Genomic DNA, 25,044 nt, shown 5'->3' with positions numbered 1-25,044 from the left:
TGTTGCCAGGAGCTGAACCATTCCAGACAACTACAGGAGTGCATGTGGGGCCTGAAAGGGTTGAGGAGGGGCAGGCTGAAGGCAAGGGGATCTCCTCTCAAGGCACTTCAATTGCTGAAAGGCAGATCCTCGGGCCCTTTGATGATGACACCAACACTGTATGTTGGTCTGATGAGTGAGGCAATCCCTCCATGGATACAGGTGGCCCAGAATGTACCAGGCTGCAGTCGGGCTCAGGCACCCAGAGGATGTAGGCCGTGGCCATCTAATGCACTGGAGCAAGAAAGACAGCAGCCTGCCCCCACAACAACTTCAGGGACAGGGAGAGCATCTTGTAGAAGTGACTGTAAGCAAGCACATAAATGCACAGGTCAGCACTTGGGGTTTCACTGGATGATAATTATTTGTTCAATGCAGAACCCTTGTGTTGATTTTTGTACACCAGTTGGCTGCGGCCAGATATGGAATCAAATATATGGATGGTGTGTAAAGGTGAGCACTTCATGACCGCTTGCATTGACAGAGGCTTTGGCATATAGTGCTGATGAGTACAGAGAGATGGTAAAGGCTTTTTAAGAAAGACTAGCAAGGCCACATCTGGAAGAGAATGTCTTGGTTTGGTGTGTAATATTACTAGTTCCTTGGTGTGTGATCTGTTGTTAAGAGTCACAGGACTACAAGTAATATCCAAAATTTACTTGGGTTTATTATAACTGAACTGGAACATATATACATACATAGAGTTACTGCATGAGCTAGTCTTGAACATGTCTTACTATCTCAGGCTTCACCCGCAACTGACTGGTTATGTGTGACTCAACATCACTTCCTCTGATGACCTGCACTTGCAGTCCTTAAGGTGGTCCACTCTTAAGGTCATCCCACAACATGGTGGTCCCTTACACTTGACTTCATGTGAAGTGTCTGCTGATCAGAGAGGCACAAGTTTTCCTGCCACACATGTTCTGTGAGCTAGGGCCTGTGATGCCATCTTCATTGGCTGGCACCTGTTGATATGCCTCATGCTTATCATCCTCCTCTGAGGTTGCCTGACTGGCCTGATTGGTTGTAAATTTGATATATTGGCCAGCCCGATGGCAAAAATCTACAACTGCATGCAGAGTGGGAGATGTCATGTAGATCTCCAGACCATCCCCGAAACGGACCACAGGCCAAATTGCTGAGTGCCAACGTCACCTTTAACACTACAAGCATTGGATGTCTGTCACCTCCCATTGGCATCAACTCCTGATCCAGCATACCACACAGCTCCACCACCTCCTTCCTGGAGAGATGCAGTCTTTGCAGACCTTGGTGCTCAGATACCTCAATTGAAGCTGGCCTCTTGACCCCATGCGCCCTCCTCGTCCACATCCTGGCCACCGCACAGATGCTCCATCTCTGCCACTCTCCTCCTCACTGGAGGAGTCAAAGTCTGGAAGAATTGACCCTATAGTTAAATGAAGCCTCCACTGTGATGAGCCTCTCAAGAACCTTGTCCTGCCTCCACTGACTGCTGTGCATCTGGAAGACACCTTTCCACCAACAGCACTGCACTCTTTGCAGTGCCTCCAAATTTGATAGTGTCGCGTCTTCAAGACACAGCCTGCAGACAGCTGCGAAGTATGGCTGCCAGTTCCCTCCACAACTCAACTGCTGCTCAGAGCTTGCCTCCTTTGAGTAGGTGAAACTCTGAGCCTCCGTGCATTCCATGTGTCGTTTGTAAAATCGGAGAAAGGTAGGAAAATACCTGACAATTGGCTGTTTCATGACCTTAATTACCTGCCTGCTGCTGATGTGTCTTCCACTAATCCATCCCACCACTCACATTTTCAAAATTAGTTGTCGGCGGGACAATGCCGGGGAGTCAGCCCAACGTGGGCCCATGCCATTTTACCAGCCGCCATCACACCCCCCCCCAACCCCCCGCCTCCATTACTGCTGCCACAAGGCCAGTAAAATTCTGCCCATAGTTTTTGTAACTAAAGATCACATTTAGGTGGTACTGTACAGCGCTGGTCACTTAACTGTGATCTTGCTTTCAAATTTTTTTCTCTTTGTGTCCTGGTGTAAATTTTATCTCCTACTGACTACTTTAGCTGGGCCCTGCTCGTGGCCTGCAATTTCAGCCTCACTGCCAGATTTCCTGCCTGACTGAGATATGTTGCTGGCTCTGATTTCTGGCAGCTCCATACCCCAATTCCTTGCCCCTATGCAGCAATGGCTTTGCTCTCCAAAGTGTCAAATTCAACAGGATTAGATTGCAAACATGCTCACACAGCCAGGCTTAAAAAACAAACGGCAGTGGAAAAGTCTTGACAGATTTTGTTTGTAGACCCCAGGGCTGACTATCTCTTGGCTACCTATAACAAATTAACCTGAATTTATGAATGAATGCATCAAAATATCCTGCAATACATTTTTGAAGCAACTTAGTCCCAGGTAATAAAATGAAGGGCAAGTATGTCATTCTTAATTATAACAAAAAATTGCACAACAAGGAAACAAAACTTGTTAAATTTAATATTATAGTTGCTGAGGTTGATTTGCAGTTAAGCAATATTCCTTGCCAAGATACATAAATAAATTAGGCACTTATTATGAGGTTTTGATGATTGTATTTGCATTCCAATATTGCCCTTCTTTCTTTGGTTTATTGGTCCTGTTTCAGTTAGAGTATGAGAATGTATTTAAATTTCTGAAACACAACTCCTCAGAGCAACTATTCAAGCTCATCAGTTGTGAAGATTCCCCGAGACAAACTGGCCCAGTTGTATAATAGGTGATAATGTTTATTTTTTTAATGCCTATTTCTATAGTTGCAGACTGCAGTGACCGGAAGAACTTTGTAAATGTTGATGAGTGCATAATTAGTTCAATTAAAGTTGCATGTTGTCTGTGTTCTTTTCTGTTGACTTACTTAGGAATAGCAGTTCTGTTTCAAACATTTAAAATAAGTAAACAAGCAAGAAGTAGCTACTTTCAGGTCCCACCCTCTTCCCCTAATATTCAACCTTCTCCATAAGTTTTACAGTGCAGAAAGAAATAAAGACCTCAGAAAAGTACATCACTATAAATAGTAGAATTGAAAACGGAATTTAATACCGTTCATCAGGCTTTCTAAAGAGGAAAATCGATAATAAAACCTGTCATGTCTCAAGGTGATGCTGTTATTGTTAAATGTCATAAAATGTTAGCTGTTAAAACAGCAGCCATATAGTAAATTTAGAGCTCATACTGAAAAAGCAGGTCAAATCTGTATGCAGTTGTAGGTTCTTGCCATTGAATATTGTTGTGAAGCAGCCCAAGTTTCTCCCAACCAACAGTCATTGTTTAATTTCATATCTTCACACTCGTTCCCATGAGGAAAAACTTTTTCATGCAGTGAGAGGTTAAAGTCTGGAATGCACTGCCTGAGAGTGTGATGGAGGCAGGTTCAATTGAAGCATTCAAAAGGGAATTAGACTGTTCTAGGAAAAGGAAGAATGTGCAGGGTTATGGGGAGAAGGCAGGGGACTGGAACTGCTGAATTGCACTTTCAGAGAGTCGGTGCAGACACGGTGGGCCAAATTGCCTCCTTCTGCACTGTAACAATTCTGTGATTCTGTGAATAGTGCAGAGTAATGGAAAGATTCACAGGCTGATTAACAACCTGATCGGCCACATTGTGAATGCTCCTTCCATAGCCATCAAGTCTTGGAGTGGGAACTCAAACCCAGAGTCTTCTGGTGCAAATGCAAGAGTGCTACCAACTGAGCCACAAGAACACTAACAGCCATGATCGTATGCAAAAATAAAATATTATGGATGCTGGAAATCTGAAAAAAAACCCAGAAAATAGTGGAAATACTCAGCAGGTCAGGCAGCATCTGAGGAGCCATGATGGTATACATTAGTAAATGGGGTCTTTCTTAAGGTGTTAAAGTAAAATTTAGAACTTTTTAAGAATTCCTTTGGCCCCTGATAGTTTCCTAGGGCTGCTCTCACCTAAACTCCCTGTTTGTGATCCTTCATCTTGACTCACCTGCCCAAGTAGATCTCCTGGACTTGTTGGGCAGAATGACCTGACTCTGTGCTGTACTAAATATGTAAAAATTATCAGAAGCTCATTTATTTACCCAGGCCCAAGAGCTCGATTACTGGCTGTTATTTATTAAACTGCCATCCCTCTACCCATGCCTCTGCTTTACCTGCTAGGCACACCCCACAACCACAACCCTCTTCTGTGGACCACATACCCTGCTCACTTTTTCTATGTCCACATCTCCTGCTCAGCTACTTATCAGTCTATCACCACCACCCGCCCACCCACCAATCTGGCACTTGCCAGATCATCAAGCTCTGCAACTGCCACGGTTTTCCATGACCCATCCATCCAGTTCTCTTGTCACCTGCCAACTCACAAACATTAGTGCCATATTGCTGACCTTCCACTTGCCTTAAATTCATCAGGTCAACCCCACTAATAATCTAAACATCCTTCGCTGCTCCATCTCATGCCTCCTGTCTCATTTACCTCTTTTATCGCACTCCTCTTCCTGCTCCCTTGCTCCAGTTCCCCCTCCCCATTCTTCCTTTTCTCTCAATCGTCACTTTCCCTCTGACCTACTTCCATCTCCGGCCTCCTCCCCTCTCCACCTCCCTAGTGCATTCTCCCCCTATATTTTTTTGTCCATCCTTTTCTCCAGCCCCATCCCCTTCTCTCTTACCCTTCTCTCCAACTCCTCAGCCTCCCTTGTCTCCTCCTCCTTCCTCTCCCCTCTCTCTCCCGCATGTACCTTTTGCATTTTAGTTCTTCTTTGTGCAGAAACTTTGTATTTTGCATTGAGCGTACTTAATAATTTCAAAATGCATCATCCTGCCATTTCATAATACCCCATATCTGCTCTACCTCCTTACCCAACAAAAAAATGTTTTTTTGACATTTGGAGCTGCATTTTCACAGGAACTCTCTTACTCATCCATCATAATTTTGGCAGATGAGCCATGGAAACCCCAGATAAATGGTGCAGACAGTATTTATGCTTTTTATCTTAGTTTCCATGGCTCTTCCGCTGCAGATATTGAGCATGAGCGTAAGAACCCCTGATAGAACTTCACCCCTTTAATAAAAGCTCTACTTGTGGAACCCCATCACTGATTGTTCCACCTTGTTTTTTTGATTTAAATCATTTTCTCGATTGAAACAGAATAGGAAGTAACTCAAATGGCAATACATAACCTTAGTTTTCCTTCCTCAAAAGATTAATTCCTCCACAAATTCCTCCTATTCATGGAGGAGAAATTTACCCAGAAAGAACGGGCTGAATTTTGTCTGAACATCGGGTTCCGTGGTGGGGAGTGCGAGGGTGGGGGAAGGGGGTGCCGGATGATCGCAGCAACAGCGGCCTGCCACCGAGCCCGATTGCCAGGACCAATCCTCCCGGCGGCAGTGAGGCTCCACGGCGGCCACACCCCCTGTCACTCGGCAACAGGACACAACTTTAAATATTGAAATTACCTTTATGCATACATTTAAATCCTATTCCCATGATCTTACCTTCGGTTCTGGATATTCAGTGCACTCACGCACCTTCACTTTCCCTTCCAGGGAAAGCTGCCATCACCGAGGTGGGGAAGGGGGGAAAATCAGAGCATTTGTAGTGTAGTTGTGGGGGGAGGTGGAGGAACAGGGTCAACTCTGTATTTTTAATGTGGGAGGGGAAGGGGTGACCTCTGCACTTTGTGCAGTTGGCGGTGGAGGAGGGTGGTGGGGGAGAGGGGTCAACTCTGCAATGTCAGTGTATTGTGGGGGGAGGGGGGCGGAAATCAGGCCAAACATTTATTTTCGGTGTATTGGGGGGGGGGCAGCTCTGCATTATCTGAGCAAGGCTGGCATCCCTTTAAAAATAGCTCCAGCGCCTGTGCAGAGACAGCTGACGCCGTTCACGGCGTTGCCGTGGCTGCCAGCCAAATGATTGGAGTGGGCGGCCACCCTGCGTATTTAAATGAGCCACCATGCTCAAGATCACGGTGGTGTGGCAGCGTGCGGCCCGCATGTGCAAGCTGCCACTTTTATCGCCCTCCGCCGCTACTAACGGCGGGAAAATAAAATCCAACCCAACAAATGCAAGAATATTAAACATAAAGCAGTAGAGACACAATATTAATTATTTACTTATTTATTTTTAGATTTAGAGACAGATCAGTTTAAATGTGTTACAAAATCACCTTCATAAATGTTAAATGGAAGAATGGAGCTGATGGCGTTTGTTTTCCATCAATAAGAATCAATTTTATTTCCTTTTCGACAACTATTGGTGTGTATTATTTCACTAATGCATTTCCTCAACCCCTTTTTAAATCTACTGTCCAAGATGCCTCAGCAGTTGTACATTTAGTGCTGAAGGTCACTGTATTTGCAGGGTGACCCTGAAACAAATCTTGAGCAGGGGCTCAGCTTTGGTATAACACAGCCAGATGCAGATTAAAGCTATTTCTAGTCCACAGTGGTCTATAACTCCAACTGCACAAGACACCCCTACCATTTCCCAGATCAACCATTTGTGTGCCATTTCAGCAAAATTACTAGTTTGATGCAAAATCTGGGGACTTTTGTAAAGTAAAAGAAAGTTTTACATAAAACATCTACATGGGTTCTTTCATGATTAATCAGATTTTTACATCTTTATAACTGCTCCCCGTTAAGAATGTGGAGAATGGCCTGGTTGCTTGTGGATCATTCTGGGATGTTGCCTGGATACCTTTTGGAGATCAGAGAATAATGCAGACCTTTCCCTCAGGGTATTATGAAACTGAGGTAGAATCCATGATAGGTTATATTGTACACAAGCTCGGGAATAATTGGGTCAGATGGTTCTTTCTCATCCATTCTTTCGGATTTTCTTGTATACCCACTATTGGTTGTGACAGCTTTTCACCTTCTAAAATGAGCAGACGCTGAGATGGCTCCAATGGTCACATAGCACACATATGTTGTCACATTCAAACTGGTGATTAAATCCAGAGATTAAATCATTTGGCCTGGGATCAGCATCAACTGGAGGTCCAGAGTTTCCTCAGAGCAGCTTTCGCTCTGCCGCCTTAACTTCACGGTAAGCAGAATTCCCATTGATAACACCTCTTGCATGTATGGTTGGAATGAAGTCTATGCACTCCTATGTTTGCAAGTAAGCGTCCAAGATACTTTAACAAGTCCAAGTACCCTCTTTAAAAAGTGGTGTTGCAAAGGTGTTCAAGTAAATGTAGTAACGGCTAAGAAGGAATGTGATTTATCTGCTTGCTCCATGATCTGAATCAAGTCTCAGTAAAGCTAGAATTACGTAACTTTCAAAATTCTTAAGGAAAATCTTTGGAAGAGTTAACTTCACTGTTTTACATTAATGTTTATTGCTCTGCTATTTTAAACATTTTATTATATTATACCCATGCAGAATTGTTAAATATTGCAAAAGTACTTGTGCATCAAAAATGTAATGAATCTTTTAAAAGATTATAGTACCTTCTGATTAAAAATAAATAAAAATTACCGTTGAAGCTTGCAATTTTATGTTCCAGCACTGAATGATAATATATTCATTGATCAGGAATTAAAGTATGACTGATCTCATTTTTATATATTGCTTTCTGGAAATATTTCAGAAAGAATTGAATTAAATCTGTTCCTGTTGTCTTTGTGCACAGACCAGACGTGCCAAGAATCCCTGAAGAAGCAGTCGGAAGCAGAACTGGGGTGTAGAGTAGTGGAAGCACTGGAAACATCAACATCGGACAGAACAAGAAGATACAATGTGAACTTTGAAGAGCAGAAAAATGGCCAGTGTGGGATCACTGAGGACTTAATACAAGCACTTCCCCTCAGTTTTCTGTCAGGCACTGAATCACCAATTAGAACAGTCAGACATCTCAGTCTACCAGACTGCCATAGAATTTGGGGAAGTGATACGAAGAATGCTTTGAAACGGTGCTATAAAATAAAAGGCCTGGAGGCATCAATGAAAGAAATATTTCATTCCAGACTACAGCAATCTGAATTTCCAGGTATTTGGGTTTATTTCATATTATGTCCATCATGCTGTCCATTTAGTACTGTACTGTAACATCTTACACAGAAGTAGGAAATGTTGGTATTCTAGGAGAATCAATCAGAAGCTTGCCTTTTTGACAGGTACAGAATAAAAATGAGAAAAAGGTTAAGTTTTGACAAGAACCTTTTAAGGACCATCTTTGTGTCAGCCCACTTTTAGGTCTAAACTTTCTGCTGCTCCGCCACTGATTTTGCAGTATAATTTCAGCAGGCAGGACCATAAGTTAGTGCAAGGGCACGTTCCACTGGAAGATTTTAACTGTGGCGGCCCAGTGTAAACTGCATGGCACCAGCCTAAAAATGTTCCTGGTTTGCTTAAGGTGTTCCAGCTGCCAGCATCTCAGTAGCAGCCTGCAGATGGGCAGCTGGAGTACCTGCCTGTTGAAGACTGGAGTCCACTTTCAATATGAAAAATGGGGTCCTATAACATAAATTTGGACTCTGCCATATTGAGATACAAATAGGCGCAGGAGGCTCTTTAAAAGTACAGCCCAAAACCAGTTTCATCTTTTATTTTTGCAGGTGTAGGAGAAACAAATCAGGCCCAGGCCTCAAGTTGCTCCAGGCCTTACATTCAGGGACAAATGTTAATAGCAGCCTCATTGGATCCAGATTTTCTTTTTGTGTCCTTCCTAATTTCCCTTCATAATTACAGTCATTTCCTTAAGTGACTACCCACTGTCAGTTAACAGCATGCAGCTAAGACCAATGCAGCAATGTGTTGCTCCACCCTTATGCTGAACCTGCGCCTGACTTTGGGATGCCTATATTAAATATGCAGTTTTTATTCATTCATGGGATGTGAGCATTTCTGACAAGGCCAGCATTTATTGCCCATTCCCTAATTACCCTTGTGAAGATGAGCTGCCTTCTTGAACTGCTGCAGTCCATGTGGGGTCGGTACACCCACAGTGCTGTTAAGAAGGGAGTTCCAGGATTTTGACCCAGTGACAGTGAAGGAACGGCGATATAGTTCCAAGTCAGCATGGTGTGTGGCTTGGAGGGGAGCTTGCATGTGATGGTGTTCCCATATCCCTGCTGCCCTTGTCCTTCTAGGTGGTAGAGGTCACGGATGTAGTATAAGCACCTGTAAGGGTTAATTCCTGAGACAGGATGAGCAACCCCTCCCACTGTAAGGGTGATGATGTAACAGTCACCTGATACTGGGCTTTGGAAGAAGCGAGAAGCGGCGACGAAGGGTGCTAGCTAAGGAGGCTTGAGGTGAGTGTAAATAGTGTTGTGTAAATAATAAGAGTTATTAGTTGACCTTATCCAAACTCTGAGACTTTCTCTACAATGTCCTTGCTACACTACAACTACAACAACAACATGCAGCAACAGATTTGAAAGGTGCTGTCGAAGGACCCTTGGTGAATGTCCGCAGTGCATCTTGTAGATGGTACACACTGTGTGCCAGTGGTGGAGGGAGTGAATGTACACAGTGGTGGATGTGTCCTGATTAAAGGCGAAAGTGCTGTTGTTACAAACTGGAGCCTGCAGCTAAATCCAGCAATTCATTTTTACTTGCTTTCTTTTGCACTGTTTTTCTGGGAAATTCAATGCGGGTGAAACTCCTGAAGTGGGATTCCTGTACTGGCATTCCAAAGTTAGGAGTAACTTAGCTTCCTTTGCAGCAAATCCCTGAGGCATCTACAAGGCATGATAGAAACTTCCAGGAGTAGCAGAGATCCTGCACAATTGATTCTCTGACATTATTTGGGAGTTCCAGTAGTCTCCTGCTGAAGTTACAGTGGAAGATCAGTGGAACCTCCACAAATTTTCAGCCTCCATGACTGTGGACTAATTCTTGCCTGCATGATCACAGTGGTGATGTCGCACTGGCAGAGTTAAGGATGATCCAGATGGCCAAGTGTAAGCAAAGTAGAACTAAAAAGGAGAATGTGGCATGGTGGCGATCTACTAATTTGCATAATAGTCCAGATCTTAATCCTACTGAGTTTTAGGATACCGTATAAGGAACGCCAATACGCCAAAGCACTTCACTCAAATGTAACCAGTCAAAAATCGACACCGAGCTAAAGAAGGAGGTGTAAGGACAGGTGACGAGAAGCTTGGTCAAAGCTTGGTATTGCATAAGGTCTTAAAGAAGGAGAAAAAGCTAGAGAGGCAGAGAGGTTTAGAGAGGGAATTCCAGAGATTAAGGGCTAGATGGCTGAAGGCACGGCTGCCAATAGTGGGGAGAAGGAAGTGAGGGATGCACAAGGGGCCAGCATTGGAGGCATGCAGAGTTCTCAGAGGGTTGTAGGGCTGGAGGAAGTTCAAGAGATAGTGAGGCCATGAAAGGATTTAAACATGAGTTTGAGAATTGAACATGGTCATCATTTATGAATTCAAGAGTTCAATTTTGCTACTCAGCATATTGTATTTTCATTCTAATCACAGCAGGTGTCTATACCTTGGAAAACAATATCCAACTTGGCCTGGGGTCAAAGGATCCAACTATCAAGGGATTGATGAGAGATGGGGGCTCGCCATTCCTGGACCAAAAGCAGCTCAAGAAATTCAAGTATGTTCTCATGACATTTGTGACTCTAGGCTGTGCTATAATTCTACAAAATAATAACTAATGAAATGCACCAAAAGTAAATTTGGGACCAGTCCAAATAATTCAAATAATTCTCTATAATTATCACTATTGTGTAGAATTTCAATATCAAGTCAACTACCATGATTGTGCTGCTGGTCACATTCATCTATCCCTCCTACTCGCTTGTAATTAACTTACTACCCAAGTTATCACTTTCTGTTGTCAATTTCTGAGCACAATTAAAATTCTAATTCCCACACAGAATACTTCCACAAGTGACTGATTGGAAAATGTGATTTCCTTCCTATGAACTGCTCATAGGAGTGAAATTAAGATTTCACATCAAGACTGACTGAACCTTTTCTAGTTTTGCATCTCACGTCTACAATTTTTCTGGCTCCTGAAAAACAAGCAAGTTGCAATTTTCAACGGAGAATACATTGCTCATATCAGCTGTTGAAACCTTCAATAATTTTGATAAGTTTGGGTATGTGTAGCTGGTTGGCATGTACCAATGGCTTATAACTAAATTAAAGTAGGAGAGATGTTATTCTGTGTTTTCAATTTCAGGAAATACTCCAAAGAAGGAATTTTAGAAATTATTTCAAGAGAAAGAAACAGCAAATCAAGGGAAGGTAGCAACAAGACCAATGGAGTTCCATTGAACAGGTGACAGTTTTCTAACTTTAAGATAAATCCTTTCATTGATAGAAAATATAAATTTATTATAGTTGCCCAGACTCAGTATTTTATTAAGTATTTAAATACTGTTTGGAACCTTGAAAGACTTAATTTTAAAGTGATTTTATTTAAAATACAGAACAATCAACATTTTTTATTTTTTCAACGAGGAAAACAATTTTCTTTATATACTAGTTATACTTTTAAGGGTTACAGAAGATGTTTTGAAGTTTTACAGATTTCAAAGGAATCAGGAAAACATAAGTGGATGAATTTATTCTCTTGTATGTTTGACTGTGTCCTATTGGGATCTTTGGGTCACGCAAAAGTTAGTTAGGCCATAGCTGGAGTACTGTGTAAAGCTTTGGTCACCACACTATAGGAAGAATGTGATTGCACTGGAGAGGCTGCAGAGGAGATTCACCAGGATGTTGCCTGGACTGGAGCATTTCTGCTATGAAGAGAGACTGGATAGGCTAGGGTTGTTTTCCTTAGAGCAGAGAAGGCTGAGGTGGGACCTGATTAAGGTATACAAAATTATGAGGGGCATAGATGGGAAGAAACATTTTCCCTTAGCAGAGGTGTCAATAACCAGGGAGCATAGATTTAAGGGGCAGGAGGTTTAGAGGGGATTTGAGGAAAAACTTTTTCACCCAGAGGGTGGTTGGAATCTGGAACGCATTGCCTGCAGAGGTGGTAGAGGCAGGAACCCTCACAACATTTAAGAAGTATCTAGATGAGCACTTGAAACGCCATAGCGTACAAGGCTACGGGCCAGGTGCTGGAAAATGGGATTTGAATAGATAGGTGCTTGATGTTCGGCACAGACACGATGGGCCGAAGGGCCTGTTTCTGTGCTGTATAACTCTATGACTCTAAAAGGATTATGTGTCATAGTTTTGTGGGTGGGTCTGGAAAATTTGGCAGGAACCCCATATATTGAACCTAGCTTTGTGCTGGTTCCAGTTTTCAACCATCATTTGTGCCAGTTACTGGATATGCCAATCCAAATACAGGTGGGCACATTTAAATGAGGCACGAATGACAGAATAAAGTTAATACATCACATTTGTTGTCGTCATCGCCCCATAGGCACTGGACATTATTTACACCAGCTTTCAACAGTTACTCAATGTTGCTAGGTGAGGCACAATGCCTTAAGTTATATTTAAACCTTTAAGGCAGGATCAGAAATCAATTTAGGCACCATGGGTGGAATCTTCTCATCTTAGTCCATGTTGGAATGACGGGACCATTTTCGGTTCTGGAACCCAGCTCTCTGAATTGTGTGCCCAGCAGTTGTTCTTTACCAGACCAAACCAATTGTCATCTCATCACTGGCAATTTGACCAATTAGGGAGGGTGGGAGGATGACGCCTCCATTTTGTCAAAGGAATTCTAATTAAAGAGACCATGGTATGAGTCAGAAAAGCTCACCAGCACTTGGATTTATGAGGCTGCAGCAACCACAGGAATAGCGAGGAGAACTTCAGTGACAGGCACATTGTCAGTCATTGGCAATGCGTGTCCAACTGCTCTACTATAAAGGAGGTCTGGTTCCAGGAGACTGCAGATGTTAACAGCGACCTGCCATGAGAGCCTGAACCTCCTGAGGGACTGGTGCTCAGACATGTCGAGAGAGATGATCCTCTGCCTGTAGACCCTGTGTTGAGGGTCTCTCCCTGTTCCAGCTGGATCTTGGTGTCCCTCTGCCCTATGGAGGGGCGTGCATTGAGGATAATGCAGCTGCTGTTGTTCCTGCTGCTGCTGGAGCTGTTGTCGGTGATGCGGCCTCTGCTCTTGACCCTCAGCAGAAGTGGAAGGTGGAGCTGCATAAGCTGCTCCCATGCCTTGCTGGAGGCTGGCAGCTAGGAAGTGTAGCTGAAGGTGAATGATGTACTATACAGGTGAAGTGCCTTCCAAGCAGTTGGCAATCACTTGTCAAGCAATGAAAGCACGGTCTGAGAGAAGAAATGCTTTGAACAACAGCCTCTCACCTGTCCATGGCTGGAGTTCTTGAGTGCAAGCGATCAAAGCCTTCCCAGCTTGTCAGTTTCACTGAAGAAGCTCTTCCTGCTGTGCACTTGCCTCTGTGATCCTGGTGAGTTGCTGAGAGGTCAGGAAATGGCTCCCCTCACCAGCTGGAAAATTCAGGTTTCAGGGCTAAAGCAGCTTACGATTGGCTTCTTAACAACCTCAATCACTTCATAAATACTTACCTGACAGATCCAAGAGGGCTCCCCATTATCTTTCAATCCCACCTTGGGGAAAGCCGGACAAGAGTGGGATCACAACGGGATCCCAACCCGACATCAGTTTCCGGGACCTTCCAACCCCGAACCCACCTTCACCCCGAATCCGCCCCCCCCCCCGGGCTGGGAAATCTCTGCCCGATATTGGCATGTCTACCTATTGACATTGGTAGATGTTATCATTTTATTGGAAGCAGGAATTTTTAAAAATACCTTTGAGCATACCTATTCCTTTAAGGAGTTGCAGGTATCTGTCTTCTGCAACAGTTGCCATCGCCCTGCTCCCCACTTTACGGTGAGCACCTATGAGCAGACAGGAATATCTTTGGATGCCTGCCCAAAAAGTTTCAAAGAGAATGACACCATGAAATTTGTTGGGATCAGCACTAGGTCAGTCAGGCAAATTGAAAGCCTGCCCCACCGCACTTCTGCAGCTGAGCACATCACCACAGAAAATCTTGGTAAGTGCCTTGCCCACTGCTTGAGAATTTCCTCTTCCTCCCAAGTGATTAAAATGGCAAAACAATCCAAGACAGCTGTCACTTTCACAATCAGGGACACAGCCGGTAGATTTACAAAGAATAATGTTACATTATTTGCTACCCGTTTACAAACCTCTGTCCGTCTCTGGAAACAAAGGAAAGGAGAAAATAATATATAAATAGTACGTTATTGTAGCCTGAACAAATTCCAAAGCATTTTACAATTGATCAATTAATTGTAGCCAAAACTTTCACCACATGGATAGAGAGTGCTACCTCATCTTACCATGTCCTACTGGGCATTACTTTAGCTCCAGGGATGGGAACAAACTGTTGGCCATCGCTGAGAAGTGGGAAGCCCCCATCAAGTTTCTCTCAATCCAATAACCCAGCCTATTCAATGAAAATTAGAAATGTCCTATAAACTCAAGACCGAAGTCGCAATATTCATGAGGGAAACAGCATCAGCACTTTTGACCTCTTTCCTCAGGTGAATTTTTTAATCCCTCACGCATTACTGCACGATGTTGGAGATTAACTCTGTCATTTCCTTCAATATAATGTGTAGATGCTCTGAACATTTTCAAAGTAAGAGCGATCTCCCTTCCATAGGCAACCCCCATGAGCTAAACATCCCTGACCCTTGTAGCTGAAGCTGGGCATCTGATTTGTGCTGATTTGTGCTCCTTTACTATCATTGATACTTTTCCTCTTCAGGAATGCTTCATTCTCTGCAATGAATGTATCTGAAATAGTATCCATATGATCAAGAGTGTGTGACAGGTACTCATGAGATGGATGGATTTGCTAATCATCTCTGGTGTCAGCTATGTCATCTTGGGAGACGACTATTCAAAGAAAACACGTGTTAACCTAGTGTATGAAATGGCTGTGGACAGAGTTCCGGTGCAAATATATTGTGTGCCATGCTCCTGTTATTCAGAATCTGCCTGGGTCTCAATGACTAAATGACTTTGAAAGGGGAGGAAGAGGATGAATTAAAGAATGTTATTTGCCTTATTGAGATGGCATCAAGCTGCCAAGCATTTATTTTCAGGGCTGCCTCCTGGTGTTTGAGTCTTCTCATGAAAGCAGGGCTATCAGCAGTCCTTATAATTGTGAGATCTGATGCAAAGTCACAGACCTGAAATATTAGCTCTCCTTCTCTCTCCACAGATGCTGCCAGACCTGCTGAGAATTTCCAGTACTTTCTGTTTTTGCTTGTAATTCTCTCTGTATCTGTAGGCAGCCTTCCCCTTTCAATCCAGAAAAAGCAAATGTCGTTAGCATTTATATGAACAGCGAGTGTCTTTCCTTAAAACTTGTGTAAATGTATGGCAAAGTCGTACGTAAGTAGTTTCAAGTACCAGTTTGATTTACAGCCACAACATGCAGAGGTTTGGTGTGGCATCAGGAGTGTTTTTATATATTGGCCACAAAGCTCACCCTACAGCAAAAAAGGACATGGTGGTGCAGTGTGAAAAAATCAATGCTTCCTATCTTTTTTCAGTGCTGCATCAAATTAAAAGCAGAGTATTTTTGGCATGCATTGCTTTTACTGAATTAGTGTTGGCAAATTGGGCTCAGCCTTGCCTTGGCACTTCTCAAGCCCAGGAACTGCGTCCATGACCTGCAGATGACATTAGCTCATTTACCACCTCCTACCATGCTTGCCTCACATTGTGGTGCAAAAGGAGCACCTTATGAGCCCCCAAGATGGTTGCCCTAATTCTGATACAGCAGTTCCAAGGGAACATTCAGGCTGTTTTCACCCAAGGAGGCAGTTCTTACCATGTTCCCTTTGCCATATTCCACTCCTTACTTATTTGCTGCAGCCAAAAAATTGGATTCAAGTTCCACTGCTCTCCAGATATCCTGTCCTTCCACCCTCTCACCCCCACAACCCCCCGCCAATCATTTCCAGACCTCATGAAAATGCACAGGAAGCTATTCAAATTATGTTCAGTCATTGGTCTCGCTAAATGAGATGTGATCAGCTGGTCACTTTTCAACTGGGATCTCTGAACCAGCCCTGTAAGGGAATAGATGTTTTCACAGGAAACTAGAAGCAAGTAAACAATGGACAGGTGCCTACTGCAAAGTGCAAAGGAAGAAAGATTCTGATATGATTGTTGGGGAATCATTGAAAAGATCTGCTCAAAATAGGTAATTTTATCTGCATGTATGTGTTTAAAAGGCCACCAATGGATCAGGGAGAGGTAAGAAAACAGTGACAAAAAATTTCTGGATGTTAGTTTACAAACTTTTTTACTAACTTTTTTTAATCTGAAATAAATTTCATTTTGAGGAATCAATAAGATTGCATTTCATAATTTTACAGGATTTGATAAGGAATAGTTTCCAGTAAATTAGTTTCAATTGGTATGCATTTATTCATTATCTTGATTGTATATCTCAATACAGACATGGTCCTTTTTGGCCTGTAGGATTTGGTCCATTATGTTCAACTCCAAGTCACATCATAAACTGTCCTGAAAATGAAGCACTTTGGCACAAGATTGAACAAGGTGACTGTGTTATTTCCTAGTAAGAGAAATATTTTCTATTTGATCTTTGGGACAAGACTGCAGTACAGATTTTGAAATGATCTATTTGAGGTCTTTAAAATGCTAAAGGGAATCAATGGGGTTCAAACAATAGACAGTAGATTCTAGGTCAATTGAAATGATCAAAACTGAGATTGATAGATTTTTGTTATGTAAAGGAATCAAGGGGCATGCAGTAAAGGAGTAAAATGGAGTTAAGATACAAATCAGTCATGATCTAATTGAATGATGGAACAGACTTGAGGAGCTGAATGGCCTACTCCTGTCCCTATGTTCCTTAACACCAATGGTAACGTATTCATTTTAGTATTGCTGAAAATAGAGGCAGGTTGTCGCAGCTTTTTGTCTTGCACTCATCAGGACAATCCGCAAGAATAACCAATGTAAGGGAAAACAACAACTTTATACTGTGTGACAAGAGAGTGCTGATCGGTTGGCAAGTGAACTCTGATTGGTACAGGCGTTGCCATGGAGAATGCACCAGTGACTGACAGTTAGGTGCCAAGCTTTGTTTGAAATTTAAACCAGGTAGCTTGACTCTGATTGGTCAAGGCGTTGCCCTGAGGAATGAACCAGCAAATGGTTGTCACTTATTTTGTTTAGCTGAAACAGGCGCAATGTGTGTACATGTTCTTTCTGTCTGCAAAGAATAGGGCCCTGTGTATTAATATATGTAGCTTCCAGTACACGCAAGTATGGGAAGTAAGCAATAATGTAATAGCAATCTACAGTTCCCCAGAGCCCAAACAATGCCCAGAAAGCATTGAGTATGAAAGGCTGACTGCTGAATTAAATGATGAGTATGCACACAGAAAATTCATATGTCAAGAATCACTGGGATGAAATAAAAAAATGGAAGAGTTGCACCAAATGTTGAGTCATATAAGTCTTTGAAATGCAGGGTGAGTTTTAATGTACAATTTTCAATATCTTCATATTTTAAAGCAATGTACAGTGTATAACACCTTTAAAAATGTTATCTTCATTATTAGCTTCTGACAATACTGCAGTGGAGTTAAGTAATTCACAACTTCCAAACAATCCTTCAAGATGTAAACATCTGGTGTTTGATTCAAGAACACATAGCAAAGGGTCAATTCCACACTCAATTCCAGAGGACTGGGCTCCCAGTCTGATTTTTGAGTCAAGATTTGAATCTGGAAACCTACATCAGGCTTGGAGAATGTAAGTATGCTCAGTTGTTGTATGCTTATTCCAAATTGTTCAGCAACATAACCTCAAAATTACCTTTGGTGATATTAGCAGACAAATATCTCATATGTTTTTAGGCTGTTTATCAACTATTCCAACAGATGTTAACCTATTTGTTTGAAATGACTTAACAACTCAGCTAAAATTGCCAACAAATGAATGTTATACAAATGCATTAAGGGCTGATCCACTAATATCACAAATGATAATTTCTAGGCTTATATTTCAACATGTAAAATATGACAACTTAAAATAATTTCCTCATTAGAAGAGTTTACATTTAAATACAAACACACATCAGTTTATTTCTTAGACAGCATGTTTATTAGAATATCAGTAAAAAATTTGACTCACTGAGTATAGCAGTGCCACTGGAGAGGTCAGTTGAGGATAAGGAGAAGGAGAAATGAGAGAAAGGAAAGGAGAAAGGAAAGTGTATCTTGAAACAATAAGAAGGACAATTAATAATAACCTACAATGTCTATAATATATTCAAAATCTTGGGTTTGTATGCACTGGCTGCCAACTATTTTTCACTACAAATTCCTATATCCGCATTTATAATAGAAACTGCCCATGTAAACTTGCCACAGTGTAATTACATGCTCCTACCAGTGGGTAGCACTGTAAAATGTGATGAGAAATCATAGAATGGTTACAGCACAGAAGGAGGCCATTAGGCCCATCATGCCTGTGCCAGTTCTCTGAAAGAGCAATTTAGCTGGTCCCACTCCCCCGCCCTTTCCCCGTAGCCCTGCAGATTTTTCCCTTCAGGTGCTTATCCAATTCCATTTTGAAAGCCATGAATGAATCTGCCTCCACTACCCTCTCAGGCAGCACATTCCAGATTATAACCCCTCGCTGTGTAAAGATGATTTTCCTCATGTTGCCTTTGGTTCTTTTGTCAACCACCTTAAATCGGTGTCCTCTGGTTCTCAACCCTTCCACCAATCAGAGCAGTTTTTTTCTGTCTACTCTGTCCAGACCCCTCGTAATTTTGAACACCTCTATCAAATCTGCTCTCAACCTTTTCTTCTCTAAAAGAAAGCTTCTCCAATCTATTCACATAACGGATGTTCCTCATCCCTGGAAACATTCTCATAAATCTTCTCTGCAGGCTCTCCAAACCCCTCACATCCTTCCTAAAGTGCAGTGCCCAGAACTGAACACAATACTCCATTTGAGGCCGTGCCAAAGTTTCATCATAACTTCCTTGCTTTTTGGACTTTATGCCTCTATTTATGAAGCCCAAGATCCTGTCTGCCTTCTTAACCACTTTCTCAACCTGTCCTGCCACCTTCAACAATTTTTGAACATATACCCCCAGGTCTCCTGCACCTTTAGAATTGTACCCTTTATTTTATATTGCTTCTCCTCGGTCTTCCTACCAAAATGCATCACTTCACATTTCTCTGTTAAATTCTATTTGCTACTTGTCCGCCCATTCCACCAGCCTGCCTATGTCTTCTTGAAGTCTATCACAATCCTGCTCACAGTTCACTATGCTTCCAAAATTTGAGAATACAAGCAAGGAGTCTGTCCAAGATTTACTTAATTAAGACATCACAATACATACACAGACGGTAAGACAAGTAACATTCGCACCACACAAGTGCCAGGCAATGACCATCTCCAACAAAAGAGAATCTAATCATCTTCCCTTGACATTCAACGGCATTACCATCGCTGAATCCCCCACAATGGGGCTACCATTGACCAAAAACTGAACTGGAGTAGCCATATAAATACCGTGGCTACAAGAGCAGGTCAGAGGTTAGGAATCCTGCAGCAAGTAACTCACCTCCTGACTCCCCAAAGCCTGTCCACCATCTACAAGGCACAAGTCAGGAGTGTGATGGAATACTCTGCACTTGCCTGGATGGGTGCAGCTCCAACAAAACTCAAGAGGTTCGACAACATCCAGAACAAAGCAGCCCACTTGATTGGCACACCATCCACAAATATTCACTCCCTCCACCACCGACGCACAGTGGCAGCGGTATGTACCATCTACAAGATGCACTGCAGCAATGCACCAAGGCTCCTTCGACAGCACCTTCCAAACCCGCGACCTCTACCACCTCGAAGGACAAGAGCAGCAGATGCATGGGAACATCACCACCTGCAAGTTCCCGTCCAAGTCACACATCATCCTGACTTGGAACTATATCGTCGTTCCTTCACTGTCACTGGGTCAAAATCCTGGAACTCCCAAACAGCATTGTGGGTATACCTACCTCACATGGATTGCAGCGGTTCAAGAAGGCAGCTCACCACTACCTTCTCAAGGGCAATTAGGGATGGGCAATAAATGCTGGCATAGCCAGTGACGCCCACATCCCATGAATGAATTTTAAAAAAAGGTTTAGTGAGAAGAAGGACCATGGCACCATAATTTGAAATAAAACCAAAAATAAATAGAGAAACCGTTCACATTTGCCAGAAAAGCACTTTGTTCTCCAACCATTTTGGAATTGAGCAATTTAGACAAAAGAAGTAATATAAGCTTTTCAAGTTAGATGAAAACATTTATGAAGGAGAAATAAATTTGGGTGGAATTTTGCAGCTAGGCAGCAGGTTCGCTTGTGCGGAAATCGACTTGCCACACATGATCATCTGTCATCCCCCCAATTAACAGTCAGGAGGTGCAGGGGCGAACCACTGAGGGAGTGGAGGTGAGCTGAGAAGTGGCGGAGGTGGCGTCAAGTCACGCTATGGCAGGTGCTGGCGCCATACTTAAAGGGCTACCAGCATGGAATGTAATGGAGACTTTAACAGAGGAAGGAAAGCGACAGTGAAAATGGCAGAAGGAAGACCCCAGGTGGCCCCACGGTTCAGCGATGCCTCCCTGCAGACTCTCTTCCAGGCTGCAAAGACAAGGTGGGAGGTCCTCTTCCCCAGGGACAGGAGGAGGAGTCTGACAGGACTCACCAAGCAAGCCTGGATAGAGATTGCAGAGGAGGTCCACAGCCATGGGTGCTCTGTGTGTACATCTTTAAGAGGTGTGGCTACAAGATCATGTTAGTCATGTAAGAGCTATGATGCAACACACCACTTGATTCTGAGTGTTTAGCAGTCTTGAGGAAACACCTGTACAGTGAACATCTGAATGTATTGGCTTCTCTCTCAGTACTCAATAATGAACCCACAATATTATGTTACTGATCCCATCTGAGTGGTCAGTCTTTGTGTACAGTTTATATAAACACAGAGGTTCAAGAAACACGCAACAGTGGGGTCACCCCCAGAATGTGGATCTAATTTAGTTTATGTTTAGAGATACAGCACTGAAACAGGCTCTTCGGCCCACCGAGTTTGTGCCAACCATCAACCACCCATTTATACTATTCCTACACTAATTCCATATTCCTACCACATCCCCACCTGTCCCTATATTTCCCTACCACCTACCTATACTAGGGGCAATTGCTAATGGCCAATTTACCTATCAACCTGCAAGTCTTTGGCATGTGGGAGGAAACCGGAGCACCCGGAGGAAACCCACGCAGACACAGGGAGAACTTGCAAACTCCACACAGGCAGTACCCAGAATTGAACCCGGGTCGCTGGAGCTGTGAGGCTGCAGTGCTAACCACTGCGCCACTGTGCCGCCCCAAGCACATCAGTGCCACAAGCACGTCAGTGACCTTATTTGTTCTGTCAAGGTGAGTATCCATATCTCTTTTTCCTTTGGGACTTGCTTGTGGAACACAACAGGCTGGGTTTGGTGGAGAGGGAGTGACCACCCAGTCGGTGACAATGGGGTTAGGAAGCAGCATATCCTGTCAGACTCATGGCTGCGTTTTGGTGAGAGGCACAGGCCTGCCTCTGAGGAGCGGGAGGGAGCCTCAGAGGGTGCACTGTCACATCATTCCCCTGCACCCTCCACCATCGCAGATACTCTCACAACAGTGGGTATCCTTTTGTGCTTAGATTCGTGACACAAGCAGGTGAACACAACACAGACGCATCCAAGCAGCTGAAGGAGGATGTGACAGCCGAGGCCACTGACAGTTAGGGGGTTGTTGGAGGCCAGTGTGATGCTGCACCCCAAGTTGATGACGTGCTGCTGGAGTCATCAGCAATACAGCAATTGCTGGAGCTGCAGCATGAGGTAAAGGAACATCCGGCAGAGATTCCAGAAGCTCTGGATACTCAACAGCGGACAATGGAGGAGTCCATCCAGGTCTTGAGTGCTGCCATGTTTCTGATGGGTGCATGCTTGTCGTCCTCCATTGAGAGATTGATGACCCTCAAGGAGAGCCAGATCCAGTGAACCACTTAGTGGATGCCAGAGGTGTGCACAGACTTGCACACTTTCACCTGATCCATAAGCTTTGTGCAGCAGTGGCATGGCAAGAGGGGGACGAGGTGCTTGGAGTCTCTGCCAAGTCCTTACACTTCTCAGGTCATTAGGGAGATACAAGTGTGCGTTGCAAGGGAGGAGGAACAGCTGTCTTCTGCTTCTGGAAGCTCTCCTCAGGGGACTGCTGGTGTTGACAGTGGATCCTCAGCTCCACTGCCAGTGACAGCAGTGCGTCACGTAGACACAACTACAGAGGAGGGTCCTGCACCTGTGCAGGAGGCCCTCAATGCGCTGGGGCCTTCTAGGCCTCAACAGCCAGAGTACAGCCACTAAGCCCTCCCAAGTCACAGGGCAGCAAGGTAAACAGCCTGCCTCCACCTCAGCTGCAAGCTCAGGAGGCCCACCACATAGGTGTGCACGTAAGAAATTTAAGAACACCTAGCTGCACTTGGGGTTCACGAGTAAATAGTGTATCAAACTGTTAAGCCTCATGTTTCTTGTGCCATTAATAAAGGATTAATGTACTTTGCCCTTCATCTCCTTCCATTTTTTTCTGCCCTTTGGGACTTCAGTTATACCATGTCTCCCTCAAGGGGCTGGTTGCGAGGGACCATGCTGCGTGCGGTGACCTTCAGCACCACTGGCATTGGGTGGCTACTACCTCCCACAGAGCTCAGCTCATCCTCCAACATGGCATACAGATCACTGATGGCCTCTCTGGAGAGGCGCAGTCCTCTGTGCACAGACATCTGAAGGTAATTGAGCCTCAGATGGTGAACACTCTCTGAAGGGGAACCACTTCTGCGTACAGCAGGTTACTCACATGACCCTCTGCACCATTCTCCTACGTCCCCACAAACTGGCAGACCCTCCTGTTGGACCTGAGATTGCTGATCTCCTGCTGCCTGACTGGACCTCCCTCTCTCTGCTGCTCCTTGTCACCGAAGGCTCCTAAGCCTAGGTGGATGATGCCCATGGCAGGTGGCCTCTCTCAGTTTCCAAAACCTCTTATGCAAACATCACCCCCCCCCACCCCCCACACCTACCCAGCCCACTCTTTGCCCCCACCGTTTCTTGTGCTCAAGTACCAATGCCCAGATGGGACTATGGCAGCACAACCTCACTGGCACCTTTTCCTGCCTTCAGCTGCCAGTGCTCATGCTGCTCCCCTCTCCCTGGCACGCCACGCTGGCTCTCTTGATAGCTGCCAGATGAAGCCAGTACTGTCCCCACTTGCTTGCTGTCTCCTTTTACTGGGCTGGGCACTAAAGTCCCGTGGTTCCTGTGTGTTGTTCGTAAAAAAAATTTTAAACCCTTAAAATTACTCTCAATTGACCAATTAATTGGATAAATTACCTTCCTGCTGCCTTCTAGCTATGTCGGCCGGCGTTGGGAATATCAGGCAGCGATATGAAAACTTTGGGCATCCGCTCCAACGTCTTTCATCCTGATATTCTGCCCCTGCCAGGGCCACTCGGCTCCTGACTTCATTACAGCCTTGGTCCAAACATGGACAAAAGATCTGAACTCCAGAGATGAAGTAAGAGTAATTACCCTGGATATCAAGGCAGCATTTGACCGAGAGCAGCATCAAAGAGCCCTGGCAAAATTGAAGTCAATGGGAACCAAAGGGAAAACTCTCCGCTGGTTGGAGCCATAACTATCACAAAGGAAGATGGTTGTGGTTGTTGGAGGCCAAACATCTCAGGCCCAGGACATCACTGCAGGAGTTCCTCAGGGTAGTGTCCTAGGCCCAACCATCTTGAGCTGCTTCATCAATGACCTTCCCTCCATCATAAGGTCAGAAGTGGGGATGTTCGCCAATGATTGTACGATGTTCAGTAACATTCGCAACTGCTCAGATACTGAGGCAGTCTGTGCCCATATGCAGCAAGACCCAGACAACATTCAGGCTTGGACTGATAATTGGCAAATAACATTTGCGCTACACAAGTGCCAGGCAATGACGATCTCCAATAAGAGAGAGTTTAACCACCTCCCTTTGACATTCAATGGCATTACGATCACTGAATCGCTCCATCAACATCCTGGGGGGTTACCGTGGACCAGAAACTGAATTGGACCAGCCATATAAATACTGTAGCTAAAAGAGCAGGTTAGAGGCTGGGAATTCTGCAGCGAGAAACTCACCTCCTGACTCCCCAAAGCCTGTCCACCATCTACAAAGTACAAGTCAGGAGTGTGATGGAATACTCTCCACTTGCCTGGATGAGTGCAGCTCCAATAACACTCAAGAAGCTCCACACCATCCAGGACAAAGTAGCCTGCTTGATCTGCACCCCATCCACAAACATTCAGTCCCTCCACCACCAATGCACAGTGGCAGTAGTGTGTACCATCTACAAGATGCACTGCAGCAACGCACCAAACCCACAACCTCTACCACCGAACAGGACGAGGACAGCAGACACATGGGAACACCACCACCTGCAAGTTCCCCTTCAAGTCACACACCATCCTGACTTGGAACTATATCGCCGTTCCTTCACTGTCACTGGATCAAAATCCTGGAACTCCCTTCCTGACGGCACTGTGGGTGTACCTACCCTAAATGGACTGCAGTGGTTCAAGAATGCTGCTCACCACCACCTTCTCAAGGGCAATTAGGGATGGGAAACAAATGCTGGCCTTGCCAGCAATGCCCACATCCCATGAAAGAATGGAAAAAGAAACCCCACACCTCTGAGTCCACCCTCAAAAAGCCCAGAAAATTCTGGCCAAAGGCCTCATCTGGTTTGTACAAAACAATGTGGTTTAAGGACCACACAAATTATATTTATTTAAAAAGTAACAGAAAGCAAGTTGTGGGTTTATAAATATTCATATAGTTCCTGCTATCTGCTGAAGATTCATTTTGTCTTAGCATTGATTACAAATTGATTAAAATTT

General features: G+C 44.1%; 1 protein-coding gene across 6 annotated transcripts in view; it reads left to right on the top strand.

The window, feature by feature from the left end:
- LOC137352748 (cytosolic carboxypeptidase 2-like) overlaps nt 1–25,044 on the top strand; it is a 276,792-nt gene that overhangs the window by 157,495 nt on the left and 94,253 nt on the right. For all 6 annotated transcript variants that reach the window (XM_068018533.1, XM_068018561.1, XM_068018522.1 and 3 more), the window contains 5 exons: nt 7,684–8,040; nt 10,490–10,613; nt 11,205–11,303; nt 16,474–16,577; nt 17,609–17,801. In XM_068018533.1, the coding sequence (XP_067874634.1) occupies nt 7,684–8,040; nt 10,490–10,613; nt 11,205–11,303; nt 16,474–16,577; nt 17,609–17,801 (877 nt within the window). The remainder of the gene's footprint in view (nt 1–7,683; nt 8,041–10,489; nt 10,614–11,204; nt 11,304–16,473; nt 16,578–17,608; nt 17,802–25,044) is intronic.

Source organism: Heterodontus francisci, chromosome 3 (genome assembly GCF_036365525.1).
Source record: "Heterodontus francisci isolate sHetFra1 chromosome 3, sHetFra1.hap1, whole genome shotgun sequence".
NCBI classification, from domain to species: domain Eukaryota; kingdom Metazoa; phylum Chordata; class Chondrichthyes; order Heterodontiformes; family Heterodontidae; genus Heterodontus; species Heterodontus francisci.
The sequence above is the reverse complement of the archived record's forward strand: the minus strand, read 5'-3'. Positions and strand labels throughout refer to the sequence as shown.